Below are 15,153 nucleotides of genomic sequence, written 5' to 3'. Positions count from 1 at the left end.
GTAAACCAAGTGATCATTGAAAATCGTCAAAAATCCTATGAAAACCATACTTTTAATGCTTTGGGTGTATTGAAAACGATGTAAACTGCATTTTTATTGAGTTTTTCATCAAAAAACCTCCAAATTTTGATTATTCTGCCATTTTGGAGCCATATTTCTCCTGTTGGATCAGCGTATGACGTGTCATAATCCTGGAAATGCATCGTAAGCCGGGAAATAATTTTTGATGAATATATTTGAAAAGCGTCGTGACCTCGGAACGTCGTAAGCCGGACCCGTCGTAAACCGGGGACTGCCTGTAATGTATACCGTATTAAAGTACAGTACAGTAAATACTGCACGACAGTAAAAATGCATTTTGTTATATACCCTGTAAATGTACAATTAACCAGAACATTGCGCCGTAAACCCCAGTATGGAGCCGTAACATACATTACGGAGCTTATGGTGCCGGTAACTGGAACATCGTGCCGTAAAAAGGCCATATTTTTTATTAATATATTTGACATAGCGTTCTAAAACAAAAATATTGTCAACTGAGTCTGCCAGTAACCGGGGACTGCCTTACAGAGAATATGAATGAAACAAAAACAGTTGAATCATATGTATATGAATGAACTTAGCATCTGGAAGCACAAAAATGACAATACAAAGGATTTTTCTTTTACAGTATTCATGGGAAAATCAATTTTTTTCCTGTTATTCCATTCCTATGATCTGATGTGTAGCAATAACTAAACATAAGATGCAGATTCAGGGAAAGTAGAATAACCACAAAATAATGAACATTTGAAACTCCAGTTGAACTAAAGAGGGTAATAAATAAGGCCAAATTCATTACACAGTGCTTTATTTGTCCTGAGTAATTTTGAGTATTATTCAACATAAATTTTCTTGCAAAAACTTGAAAATAAAAAATATTATTCTCAAATAGAGAATATCTACAAAATTCTCCATAAAAAATCCAAATGTCAAAGTTAAAAAAAAACATTGTTATACAAGGGATAAAGTTCACCACAGTTGACTATGTATGTTAAATTCTACAACTCCAAAAAATGAAAAATATCAATCTTCACTCCTTGGGATAATTTAATAAATATAAATGCAGACAAAATCCACCCTAGCCAGTGTGAAGCTTCTGAAATTCCCACTGGCAGCAACTAAGACCCAAGCTGTTGTGGTCCCAGTACCAAGGCTACCAAGTGTTGGCCTTCCATAATATGGTTCAATGATTTTCCTGCAAAAAAAAATACATATCACAAATATTCATGAGAGGTCATGGTAATTAAAAAGTCAATATTAATTACAGTTATAAATATAATGTTGAATAAATTATGGCTTGCTGCCACTAGAATGAATTTACACTAAAATTTAAGAACTTGCAACACAAACTACAGTAGGTGGTTTGTTGAAATTTTAACCACTTGCATGTTGTTCTTTCTTACAAGAAATAACAAAACTGTGAACTCTTCAAGTTAATGTGATAGAAAGTTAGATTGGGACCTCTTGGTATGTGCATTATCACGACTATACTACACAAGAAATCAGCGATGAATTTGGAAGTCACTTAACTAGATTTTACCTGACAAGTTCAAGTACTATCTTCACATGCCAGAGGGATCTCTCACTTTTTTTGTGGAGTATTATTCCAGTCCCCTAGTACAGTAAAATGATGATGCACAACAGGCTATTTAGTTTGTTGACTTCACCAAAGCAAATGCAATACAGAATAGCATCCCCTAATGAATGATGGCATTTAGGTTGCTGACTCCATCAAAGCAAAAGCTATATATATTACAGTATCACCGTGGCTTAAACAATGACATGAATGAGTAGCATGAGTAGAGGTACAAGAATCATGGATGTAAACAGGATTGTTTCAAAGATTCTCCAGAACTGTAGAGAAAACTCATAAACTTATGAGATGCTGTATAAGTCTTAAACATGATGTAGGAATCCTGGGGAATGCTATTCAGTAAATAAACAGCTGGAGCAACAAGTCCACGATATTCAAAAATGGCAGAAAAAATTATAGGTAAACAAATGAGAAGAAAGGTAATATTTTCCAGCTACCCACCAATCATTCAAAGTAGTATGTTGGATCCTTCTGTCAGCTGTCACCAAAATATCCACTTCATAAGGTTCAACACATCAAAAACTCATTGTAACTCTACCAATTTTTCTTGTTACTATTGTGGTTAAGTTGAACAAGACTGGGCCATGTGCCACAGAGGTACTTCTTATAGTCAAGTATAAAATCCTAAAAGTTCCTCTAAGACTTCTAAAGAATGTGAGAGGATGAAACCTAAATCAGCAACATCAGCAAAAAAAAAAAAATGAAAATTTTAATATATGAAAAATTCTAATTTTTTTACACCATACAGCCCTTTCATAAATGAACAGAAGATGGCCCTATGAAGAAAATCATCAGCTGACAAAAAGTATTGATGATAGATGCTTGTTGTTTAAAAACTGAACTTGATGCCACCATGTAAATTTTGGAAATCCTCCTTCATGCCAGGAAGTCTGCACCCTTTGAATTTTGTAATCCTCTAATTGCATTATGTGTAATTCTGCGCCTCAAGAGTTAGTTATACAAACCCCTGGTAACTCATGTTTCTCGCATAAGAGATAATGAGGGTTTCTTCAGTCTATGTATTTAAGATCATCAGCAATTCCAGAAATGAAGGTTTAAGGGAAGACCAGCTTTTTAATTGAGAGGATCACTACTCCACCATCGCTGTCATTACAATGCACTACAGGTGCTCTCTGCTGTTGTTCCCCAAAAGATGAACAATATGCTTCGGTTGAAGCTAAACAGACCTCATCTGACAGGTCCATAGCCATTCCTGTTAGAGAGGGAGTTGTTTTCCACCAAATTTGGATCTTTGATAACTTTTTAAAATCCCTGAGGAGAGAAAGGCACCAATTACAAACAGTTAATCATAATGTGTAGAGCTGTTCTTTCAATATCCAGTAATAAAGCAAAATAGAAGAATGGGATACAAAGGAAACTAGTTACAACTAGTATTAAAACTACCAGTTCCACTTCATGTTTTCTACAAGGGAGCCTCAAAAAAATATCCACTCTTTGATCAAGATCCAGAGGCATGTCAGAGTGGGAGATGGATGGGGTAGTAGAGGAGGGGAAGTTTTCAAGGGCAAACTCTCAACAGAAGATGCACCAACTCTCTCAGCAATTGCACTTTGGTATATATATTATATTTATTATATTATATTATATTATATATATATATATATATATATATATATATATATATATATATATATATATATATATATATATATATGTATGTATATATATAATCAGTAAGCTACAAACGTCCTTTAATATCCAATTCGCTCTACCTCGGAAATAATATATTTTCATATATGTTACCGAAGGGGAATTTTTTAGTTGATAATAAATTCGTCGTCTCGTGGGCTCGAACCAGCGAGGACAAGAACTCAAGACTACAGTGGACGCATTTTAACCCATGCGGCCAGCAAGTGAGGTATAAGTGGATATTGTCTTCCCATATACAAATCGCCCGTCGAACTCAGGTGTTTGTATTTGGAGACGATATCCACCCACCTCTTCCATGCTAATCACGTAGTGCGTTTGTCGCACGCAGCCATATTATGACTTTTTTTTATCACATCACCGTAATTCATATTCAATCAGTAAGCTACAAACGTCCTTTAATATCCAATTCGCTCTACCTCGGAAATAATATATTTTCATATATATGTTACCGAATGGGAATTTTTTAGTTGATAATAAATTCGTCGTCTCGTGGGCTCGAACCAGCGAAGACAAGAACTCAGGACTACAGTGGACACATTTTAACCCTGCGGCCAGCAAGTGAGGTATAAGTGGATATCGTCTTCCCATATACAAATCGCCCGTCGAACTCAGGTGTTTGTATTTGGAGACGATATTCACCCACCTCTTCCATGCTAATCACGTAGTGCGTTTGTCGCACGCAGCCATATTATGACTTTTTTTATCACATCACCGTGATTCATATTCAATCAGTAAGCTACAAACATCCTTTAATATCCAATTCGCTCTACCTCGGAAATAATATATTTTCATATATGTTACCGAAGGGGAATTTTTTAGTTGACAATAAATTCGTTGTCTCGTGGGCTCGAACCAGCGAAGACAAGAACTTGGGACTACAGTGGACGGATTTTAACCGACGCAGCCAGCAAATGAGGTATAAGTCGATATTGTCTTCCCATATACAAATCGCCCGTCGAACTCAGGTGTTTGTATTTGGAGACGATATTCACCCACCTCTTCCATGCTAATCACGTAGTGCGTTTGTCGCACGCAGCCATATTATGACTTTTTTTATCACATCACAGTGATTCATATTCAATCAGTAAGCTACAAACGTCCTTTAATATCCAATTCGCTCTACCTCGGAAATAATATATTTTCATATTTGTTACCGAAGGGGAATTTTTTAGTTGACAATAAATTCGTCGTCTCGTGGGCTCGAACCAGCGAAGACAAGAACTCAGGACTACAGTGGACGCATTTTAACTCATGCGGCCAGCAAGTGAGGTATAAGTGGATATTGTCTTCCCATATACAAATCGCCCGTCGAACTCAGGTGTTTGTATTTGGAGACGATATTCACCAACCTCTTCCATGCTAATCACGTAGTGCGTTTGTCGCACGCAGCCATATTATGACTTTTTTATCACATCACCGTGATTCATATTCAATCAGTAAGCTACAAACGTCCTTTAATATCCAATTCGCTCTACCTCGGAAATAATATATTTTCATATATGTTACCGAAGGGGCGATTTGTATATGGGAAGACGATATCCACTTATACCTCACTTGTTGGCCGCGTGGCTTAAAATGCGTCCACTGTAGTCCTGAGTTCTTGTCTTCGCTGGTTCGAGCCCATGAGACGACGAATTTATTATCAACTAAAAAATTCCCCTTCGGTAACATATATGAGAATATATTATTTCCGAGGGAGAGTGAACTGGATATTAAAGGACGTATGAATGTATTTCTTGTCCTCTTAATCTTGTACTGTAGTTGTGATTAAAATCTTGTAGTATGGGGACTGTTTTAATCACAAAGTAGGTTAAAAACATATTTTGGTTTGTCACTACAGTACTGTTTTGTTATTTGCTCTAATCTTAAGCCTTCAATTTGTTAAGGCTATTGGGCTCTTCAGAACTGAACAAACCAATGTGTGTTGTGAATAAATTTCTTCTTTTGGCTTCACACAGATTTCGTTAAGCTTTATTCTTTGCTCTTTATAACAACAGAAGTGTTAACTTTTTCAGTGTTTTGATTGGCTATAGTTCTGCATGTTGCTGCCCTTGTTCTTTTATACATCATTTCAACCATCCAACTAACTTTTATGGCAATTTCCTTTTCCTTCAACACCAAAACACTAGCTTCCTTGGTATTCTATTGAATGGCTTCTCTGGGTCTATAAATACCATGCAGAGATTCCAATTATCTTCCAACCTCTTTTCCTGTAGCTGTCTTATTGTAGAGAGCATCACACATACTGCTGTTCAATGGTCTTCACAACCACTTGTAATTTCTCATCAATTATTCTTTCTAAAACCTTTGACAAATATGTCTATAAATACCACACTCCAAAATATCTCTCTTCTGTACCTTCAACATTTCAGTTTGCACCTCTAATGGACCTGCTGCTTTGCCATTCTTCATTTCACTTATAGCCCTCTTTACGTTTATAGACTGCATCTCCATCACTGGCCCCTCCAACCTCCCCACCTCTCCAAAATCCCCTCTCATTTGTTATGTTTAAAAGATTATTTTAAATTTGTCAATTGTCATATATATATATATATATATATATATATATATATATATATATATATATATATATATATATATATATATATATATATATATATATATATATATATATATATATATATATATACAGTATATACAGGTTGACCATCACTAATCTGGCATCATTGGGACCTAGAGGGTGCCGGATTAGCCATTTTGCCGGATTAGCCATTTATTAGGCTAGAATACACGAAACACAGTAGCTAAGCACCTCATCCTAGAATTAAAATATCCCATAAATCACTACAAGTTGGTTAATAAAGAAAAGACAATTATCAAATACAGGTAGTGCTCGAGTTACGATAATTCGACTTACGATATTTCAAGTTTACGATGGGGTTAGCAATTAATACCAATACGAAAATATTTAGAAAATATTTTTAGATTTCGCGCAGGCGCAGGCAGTGAGAGAGACCAACTTACAATAGACCAACTTCTTTTCCTCCATCTCTTTATCCCATCTGCTAGTTAAAAAAGTAAAAGAGAATGATAAAAGTATTGTTAGTAACATTATACTCTTGCGTAAATGTGTACAGCCATAAACAACCGAACGGGAAACTTGTTTTGCTAATAATCGTATCGGATAACAACTGTTGTGCTTGTATTTCAACCATCGTACGGTAATACACAATTACTGTAGTTATGTTACAAATGACATTAAGTACTGTACAATAGGACTGAAATATTTTTTACACTATACACTTGTTCGCTTTGGAGAAAAGATCGGCAGAGAAATATACTGCTACAGTAACTTTAAGCTGCAAGTTGTAGCTGAAGCTGAGAAAACAATATTCATGCTGCTAATGACTATAAATTATCGTGCATCGGTAACATGGATGAAACTCGACCGTAAATAAAACTAGAGAGAATGTATTTTAATCAAAACTACTGGGCATGAAAGGATACAAATTACTACTGTTTTCACGCCGATAAAAGATAAATACGTAAAGCTGGTATTATGACGAAATCGAGAAAATAGCGAACGGAATCTTGATTTTTTTTACTAAAAAAAAAACATGCCCCCAAAACGGCCAGCCGCGATTCCTGGAAACGTCATATATTAACAAAAAAATAGCTTAATCCTTAAACGCCTATTGGACGTATCATACGTCGTCTAAAATTGTCTGTTGGGTGACGAGTGGATGTACCGTACGTCGACTACAAAAAATTTCAACCTTCGATCAACTTTGACTCGACCGAAATGGTCGAAAAACGTAACTGTAAGCTAAAACTCTTACATTCTAGTAATATTCAACCATGTACCTTCATTTTGCAACAAATTGAAGTCTCTAGCACAATATTTCGATTTATGGTGAATTTTGAAAAAACTTTTTCTTACGCACGCGGCGGTAACTCAGTCGAAAATTTCATAAATTCTTTTCGTCATTTTGTCGTAATTTTTGCACTGTTCTATATTAGCCGTTACATAAAGTTTTATATATGAAAATGTGTGCAATTTCATGTACAATACAACAAATACAACCCATGGTTGTAGCTTTTATCAGTTTGGAAATATTTTCATATAAACCACGATAACTGCCAAAATTTCAACCTTCGGTCAACTTTGACTCTACGAAATGGTCAAAAACGCAATTTTAAGCTAAAACTCTTACGATCTAGTAATATTCAATCATTTACCTTCATTTTGCAACCAATTGGAAGTCTCTAGCACAATATTTTGATTTATGGTGAATTTTTGAAAAAACTTTTTTCCTTATGTCCGCTCAGAAATTCTTTTCGTCCCGTTGTCGTAATGTTTGCACCGTTTTATATTAGTCGTTACATAAGTTTTATATATGGAAATGTGTGCAATTTCATGTAGAATACAACAGAAAATAACTCATGGTTGTAGCTTTTATCAGTTTTGAAATATTTTCATATAAATCATGATAACTGCCAAAATTTCAAGCCGGTCAACTTTAACTCGACCAAAATGGTAAAAAAACGCAATTATAAGCTAAAACTCTTACATTCTAGTAATATTCAATCATGTACCTTCATTTTGCAACAAACTGGAAGTCTCTAGCACAATATTTCAATTTATGGTGAATTTCTGAAAAAAAAAATTTTTTCCTTACGTCTGCGCGTGGTAACTTGGCCGAACATCTCAGAAATTCTTTCGTCATGTTGTCGTAATGTTTGCATCGTTTTACATTAGTCGTTACATAAACTTTTATATATGAAAATGTGCGCAATTTCATGTAGAATACAACAGAAAATAGCTCATGGTTGTAGCTTTTATCAGTTTTGAAATATTTTCAAATAAATCATGATAAATAGAAAAAATTCGACTTTCGGTCAACTTTAACTCGACCGAAATGGTTGAAAACTGCAATTGTAAGCTAAAACACTTACAGTCTAGTAATATTCAATCAATTAGCTTCATTTTTCAACAAACGGGAAGTCTCTAGCACAATATTTCGATTTATGGTGAATTTTGGAAAAAACATTTTTTTAAATCCGCACGTTACTTAATTCATGCATCATTTTGTGATAATATTTTCTCTGTGTTGCTTTGATCGTTTTAAAATTTGTTATATACCAAAATCATCGCAATTTAGTGTACAATACAATTAAAAAAAATTAACTCATTAGCTTTTAACCGTTTTGCTTACAGCGCGATTTGTATACAATTATATACGAGTTTTTTTTTCGCTGTCATATATTCCAATATTTATATATGATAATGACATTTTTTTCATTTCTGATGGTTGCATACTAAACTTCAGGCAATGACAAAAAAATGAGCCAAAAATGAACTCTTAATCTTAAAAACTAAGCGTGCTGTGATTTTTGAAAAAAATTTTTCCGCAGGGCGCTAACTCACCGAACACCGCCGGCATACGGGAGACGTTTTTGTAAATAGGGCTTCGGCGTTAAAGGGTTAATTAATTTCACAATGAGACCTATTTAAGTTATATTTCGACTTAAAAAACTTTGTATAACGAAAAATATCCTTGTCCCAAATAAATAAAGTATCCATATTCATTTACGCTAACTAGAAGCAAGAAAAGCGCTTTGAACTTGGTTAAATGCGGCGATATCGATTCCCAAAACAAAACATTGATTGCAATTTCTAACACAAAAGCAATATGAGAATATACGCAATTGGAAACAATGTAGTAAAGCATAAATTTTTAAAAGATCCATGAAAAAGATGCATGTTTGTTATGTTGATGTTTGTATAATACTGTTAATATGTGAATAGAGTTCAGTATAATGTAGGCTAGGCTACCAGTTTGTTGATGCAGCACTCTACGCCACCAAATCAAAGCGGCCGGCGAGCGAGTTAGCACAGCGACCCGGGAAATTTGAAAATTAGTGCGGAAACAGAAATTACTCTAGTCGTAATTTGTGCCGGATTGCTGATTGTTCCGGACTACTGATTGCCGGATATCCGGCATCATTGGGACCTGGAGGTGCTGGATTAGCCATTTATTAGGCTAGAATACACGAAACCCAGTAGCTAAGCACCTCATCTTAGAATTAAAATATCCAATAAATCAGTACAAGTTGTTTAATAATGAAAAGACAATTATCAAATGCAGGTAGTGCTCGAGTTACAATAATTTGACTTACAATATTTCAAGTTTACGATGGGGTTAGCAATTAATACCAGTACGAAAATATTTAGGAAATATTTTTAGATTTCGCGCAGGCGCAGGCAGCAGGTACGATCAGGCAGCGAGAGAGACCAACTTACAATAGAAAAACTTCTTTTCCTCCATCTCTTTATTCCATCTGCTAGAAAAAAAAGTAAAAGAGAATGATAAAAGTATTGTTAGTAATGTTATACTCTTGCGTAAATGCGTACAGTCTAAACAACCGAACGGGACTGTTGTTTTGCTAATAATCGTATTAGATAACAACTGCTTTGCTTGTATTTCAGCCATCGTACGGTAATATACAATTACTGTAGTTATGTTACAAATGATGTTAAGTACTGTACAATAGGACCGATATATTTTTTACACTATACCCTTATTCGCTTTGGAGAAAAGATCGGCAGGGAAATATACTGCTACAGTAACTTTAAGCTGTAAGTTGTAGCTGAAGCTGAGAAAACAATGTTCAAGCTGCTAATGACTGTAAATTATCGTGCATCGGCAACATGGATGAAACTCGACCGTAAATAAAACTGGAGAGAATGTATTTTAATCAAAACTACTGGGCATGAAAGAATACAAATTACTACTGTTTTCACGCCGATAAAAGATAAATACGTAAAGCTCGTATTATGATGAAATCAAGAGAAAATAGCGAATGGAATCTTGATTTTTTTTTACACAAAACAAACATGCCCCCAAAACGGCCAGCGGTGATTCCCGCGAACGTCATATATTAACGAAAAAAATAGCTAAATTAATTTCACAACGATTTAAAAACACTTCATATAACGAAAAATATCCAAGTCCCAAATAAATAAAGTATCCATATTCATTTATGCTAAGTAGAAGCAAGAAAAGCGCTTTCAACTTAGTTAAATGCGGCGAAATAAACACAGCGATATCGATTCCCAAAACAAAACATTGATCGCAATTTATAATACAAAAGCAATATGAGAATATACGCAATTGGAAACAATGTAGTAAAGCATAGCTTTTTAAAAGATCCATGAAAAAGATGCACATTCGTTATGTTGATGTTTGTATAATACTGTTAATATGTGAATAGAGTTCAGTATAATGTAGGCCAGGCTACCAGTTTGTTGATGCAGCACACTGCGCCACCAAATCGGAGCGGCCGGCGAGCAAGTTAGTGCAGCGACCCGGGAAATTTGAAAAGTAATGCGGAAACATTAGAAATTACTCTAGCTGAAATTTGGGCTGGATTACTGATTGTTCCAGACTACTGATTGCGGATTAGTGATGGTCAACCTGTATATATATATATATATATATATATAATATATATATATATATATATATATATATATATATATATATATATATATATATATATATATATATATATATATATATATATATATATATATATATATATATATATATATATATATATATATATATATATATATATATATATATATATATATATATATATATATATATATATATATATATATATATATATATATATATATATATATATATATATATATATATATATATATATATATATATATATATATATACATATGTATATGTATATGTATATATATATATATATATATATATATATATATATATATATATATATATATATATATATATATATATATATATATATATATATATATATATATATATATATATACAGGTTGACCATCACTAATCCGGCAATCAGTATATGAATGTCTTTTACTGTAATACCAGTGTAATATGAATATAAGAAGGCTCATAAAACACTATTTGAATGTTGCAACCATATATTTCAAGCACTTCCTTCTGTGCTCCTGTTCACTGGTAAAATATGGACAGATGAAATGTTACAGGAGTATATATACAAAGCAGATGTAGGTGTGGCATTAAGTCTCCAATGGTATGCAGGTGACCGTTCCCAAGAAGGAGGGAAAATAAACAATTCCCTGGTGTTTTTGGCCACCTACATATGCTTTGTATATATACTCCTGTAACATTTCATCTGTCCATATTTCACCCGTGAACATTCCTCCAAGACAGAATACATGCCACACACCAAGATATCTATGTGATTAGAAGAAAAAGAAGTGAGCTAGCCACATCACTTCGCCTCATTTGCAAAAATGATGGTATGTACAGATATCTTTCATATTTTGTGCTACCAGGTGCTATTGAAAACAGTGAGTCCCACTCCAGAAATTTGTGCAACAAACTAAAAAGACTGATTAGGAACAGCGTATGGAATAATCTTGGCCTACCCAATAATGTGCTGAACCTCTCTAACCATCCCCTCTCTGCAGAAGAACAGACCGTTTTAAATCTTGGAGTTTCACTTGCTCTAAAACCAGGTCCCGAGAGTAATCTTAATTTCCTAGTTGCTTTTGATAAACATTTTGCAAAAAACAATTATGACAAAAGAGATGCATGTCTCAAAGGCATTTTGCTAAATGTCTTGGAGCAAAATAACAACAAAAATTTGCTCCCAAAAAGATTCCAAAATGCGTTAGTTAGTTTAAGGAAAAGGGGGGGATATCATCATCACAAAATCTGACAAAGACGGGAAAATAGTTCTCTTAGACAAGGAGACATACAAAAATAAAGTTCACGAACTTCTAAACGATGCGGAGACCTATGACAAATTAACGAAAGATCCCACAACAAATATTGCTGCTCAATTCAACAAATCAGTCAGACCATAGGGGGCAATAAGAAGGACATAGAACTACTTGAGATATTCAAGGTAATCAACCCCTCTCTCCCCTATTTTTACGGCCTCCCTAAAACAAATAAAGATGGGATTCCTTTACGCCCCATAATATCTAGCAGGGGCTCTTTCATGTGTAAATTATCAAAATGGCTCGCAAACCTGTTATCACCCTTTCTAGGAACCTTCTCATCCTCCTACGTCAAACATGCAGAGGATTTTATACAAAAATTTAATAGTTTAAACATCCCCTCAAATAACATCAAATTGCTCAGCCTAGACGTCGAGTCATTATTTACTAAAGTCCCGATCGCTGACGTGTTGTCTTTTCTAGAGAGGAAGTTACAACCATATGAAGACCATTTTCCTCTTGGCATAGATAAAACTTTAAAACTTATCTACCTCTGTGTAACTAACAACGTGTTCTCTTTCAATGGTAATTTTTACAAACAAAAATTTGGCTGTAGCATGGGAAGTCCCCTATCACCCCTTTTAGCAAACTTGTACATGGAATATTTGAAACAGAAATTTTGTCGTCTATCAAACCCATAATATGATCTGGCTTAGATACGTAGATGATATTTTTACTTTCTGGAACAATAGCTGGGGAGACTTTAATGAATTTTTTAATAGACTAAATTCACTAGTTCCGACCATAAAATTCAAAACAGAATGGGAAAAGGAAGGAAAATTGCCGTTTCTAGATGTACTGATCATAAGAGAACAGAACAGATATGCCTTCACAGTATATAGGAAACCCACTTTCGCTGTTTCCTATATTCATTTCTTAAGCTACCACGATGTCTCCGTAAAGATCATGGTAGGGTGCAACTTATTCCTCAGGGGGCTTAGAATATGTTCAAATGGGTACCTAGATAAAGAATTCAACACGATCCGCCAACACCTAACGCAACTGCTCTACCCACCCCACATTATCGAGAAGGCTATTAACAAAGTGAATAAAATATACTACAAAGGTCCCACTCACAACAGACAAATAGATTTTAACAACAAAATAAAGCTTTCGTACAAAGAAAACATCCAAAAAGCCACAGAACAACTCATGTCTAACAATCCTTTTATCTTCCATTATCCCAAATCCATCGGGAGCTCGCTCGTTAATGTATACTTAAATAAAAAAGGGGAAGAAACCGGAGTTTACAAGATTCCGTGTAGCAATTGTAATGAGATTTATGTAGGAGAGACGGGCAGGTCCCTCTCGCAAAGATTAAGAGATCATAAAAGGTCATTACGGTATGCTTCGGAGAGTTCAGGGATTTTTCTACATATCAGGGATAGAGGCCATTCCATAAATTGGAGCGGGGCGGAGCTGGTTTTCAAAAGTAGCTGTCCATACAAAAGAAATATGCTGGAATCTGCTGTAGCTGTCCGTACAAAAGAAAGATGCTGGAATCTGCTATCATCAATCAAACCAACAATATGAACTTGTCAGGAGGACACTGGAAAGCGGATGAAATCGATGGGTTAATCCTTAAACCTCTTCTCAAACAGGTGCCCCAGGAAACACGACCACCAGACGAATCGCAAAACAGGAGTTAATGAGGCCAAAAACCACCAGGGAATTGTTTATTTTCCCTCCTTCTTGGTAACGGTCACCTGCATACCATCGGAGACCTAATGTCACACCTACATATGCTTTGTATATATACTCCTGTAACATTTCATCTGTCCATATTTTACCAGTGAACGGGAGCACAGAAGAAAGTGCTCGAAATATATGGTTGCAACGTTCAAGTGGTGTTTTATGGGCCTTCTTATATATACAGTATATATATATATATATATATATATATATATATATATATATATATATATATATATATATATATATATATATATATATATATATATAAAATGTGTAACTGCTCACAAAGGTGACCTTTGAAAGATGGGTCAGCTGTTCGAGTGATCATTTGACTACGCACAGCACGTAAGAATAATGCTGAATCATTCACATACCACAAGAAGTCGCAGAAGCTCCTTGGTGACAAGACACGAGGAGCAAAAATGCGGTTTCAGCTTAGAACATTCTAGAAGGTGAACCGGTTATTAAATCCGGATTTGAAGAAAGCATTCAAGTGGGTGCGTGAGTACGTGTGACCAGGTACCTCGTGACGCCACACATTGCAAGAGGCGTGTCTTACTATACTTTGACCTTGAATGATGTCATGAGAATGTTCATATGTGCGTTGACAAAACCCATATAATACGAGTTCTTCATAGAATGAGTGGGACAACGAAAACCGTATTTTGAGTGTGTGCTCGGGTGACAGAGAAAAACACCCAGACTGAAACTGCCTCCCCAGAGGACAATGGTGAAGTGAGTACCACTCATAAACATTTTAAACTTTTCTTTCGGAACTATGGGCACAGACGTTACCCCTGTGGCAGTGAAATCTTGTGTTTCTGCAATGTTTACGTTTTCTGGTTTTTAATATAATGCTTGTTCTTTTACAGGTATTCCTTCCTCCCTCTTTCACATTCCTCTTCAAGGAAGGGAGTGGTGTGACATTTAATGATGAATTGACCTGAGTGTATTCATTGACATTTTTATGATCTGAATGACAGATGAATTATTTATGTATTTCCTTAAATAATTGGGTGACAATGATTTGGCCCTTATTTCTTTAGAAGATTTTCATAGTTATGTTGAGTCATTCGATTTCATTTTTCATAATTTTTTTGAAGTTATTTTCATTATTTTTTGTCAATATAGGTTTAGTTTTGTACCTAGTATCTCATTCCAGTAGTCCTTAGAATTTAGTTAGGGAAAGGAATAACTTATGATGTCAGCTTACGCTATCAGGTAATATCTCGGGAAAAGCGAGATACCAACCTCTGTTCTTAAAATGGAAACTAACATAAAGTATAAGCCTCAGAATAGGCTTATTACATATATATATATATATATATATCTCAGGTTGAAGAGGTAAAGGCATGTATGTCTCTTACAAGAA

The 15,153-nt window shown here is 34.7% G+C and overlaps 1 protein-coding gene across 3 annotated transcripts in view; it reads right to left on the bottom strand.

The window, feature by feature from the left end:
• Window positions 1-833: 833 nt before the first annotated feature.
• LOC136843254 (uncharacterized) overlaps window positions 834-15,153 on the bottom strand; it is a 189,127-nt gene continuing 174,807 nt past the window's right edge. For all 3 annotated transcript variants that reach the window (XM_067111374.1, XM_067111375.1, XM_067111376.1), the window contains one exon: window positions 834-1,237. In XM_067111374.1, the coding sequence (XP_066967475.1) occupies window positions 1,161-1,237 (77 nt within the window). In that variant the 3' untranslated portion in view covers window positions 834-1,160. The remainder of the gene's footprint in view (window positions 1,238-15,153) is intronic.

The sequence above is a fragment of the Macrobrachium rosenbergii genome, chromosome 11, assembly GCF_040412425.1.
Source record: "Macrobrachium rosenbergii isolate ZJJX-2024 chromosome 11, ASM4041242v1, whole genome shotgun sequence".
Lineage (NCBI taxonomy): Eukaryota > Metazoa > Arthropoda > Malacostraca > Decapoda > Palaemonidae > Macrobrachium > Macrobrachium rosenbergii.
Note: the sequence above shows the minus strand (reverse complement) of the source record. Positions and strands in the feature narration are given on the sequence as shown.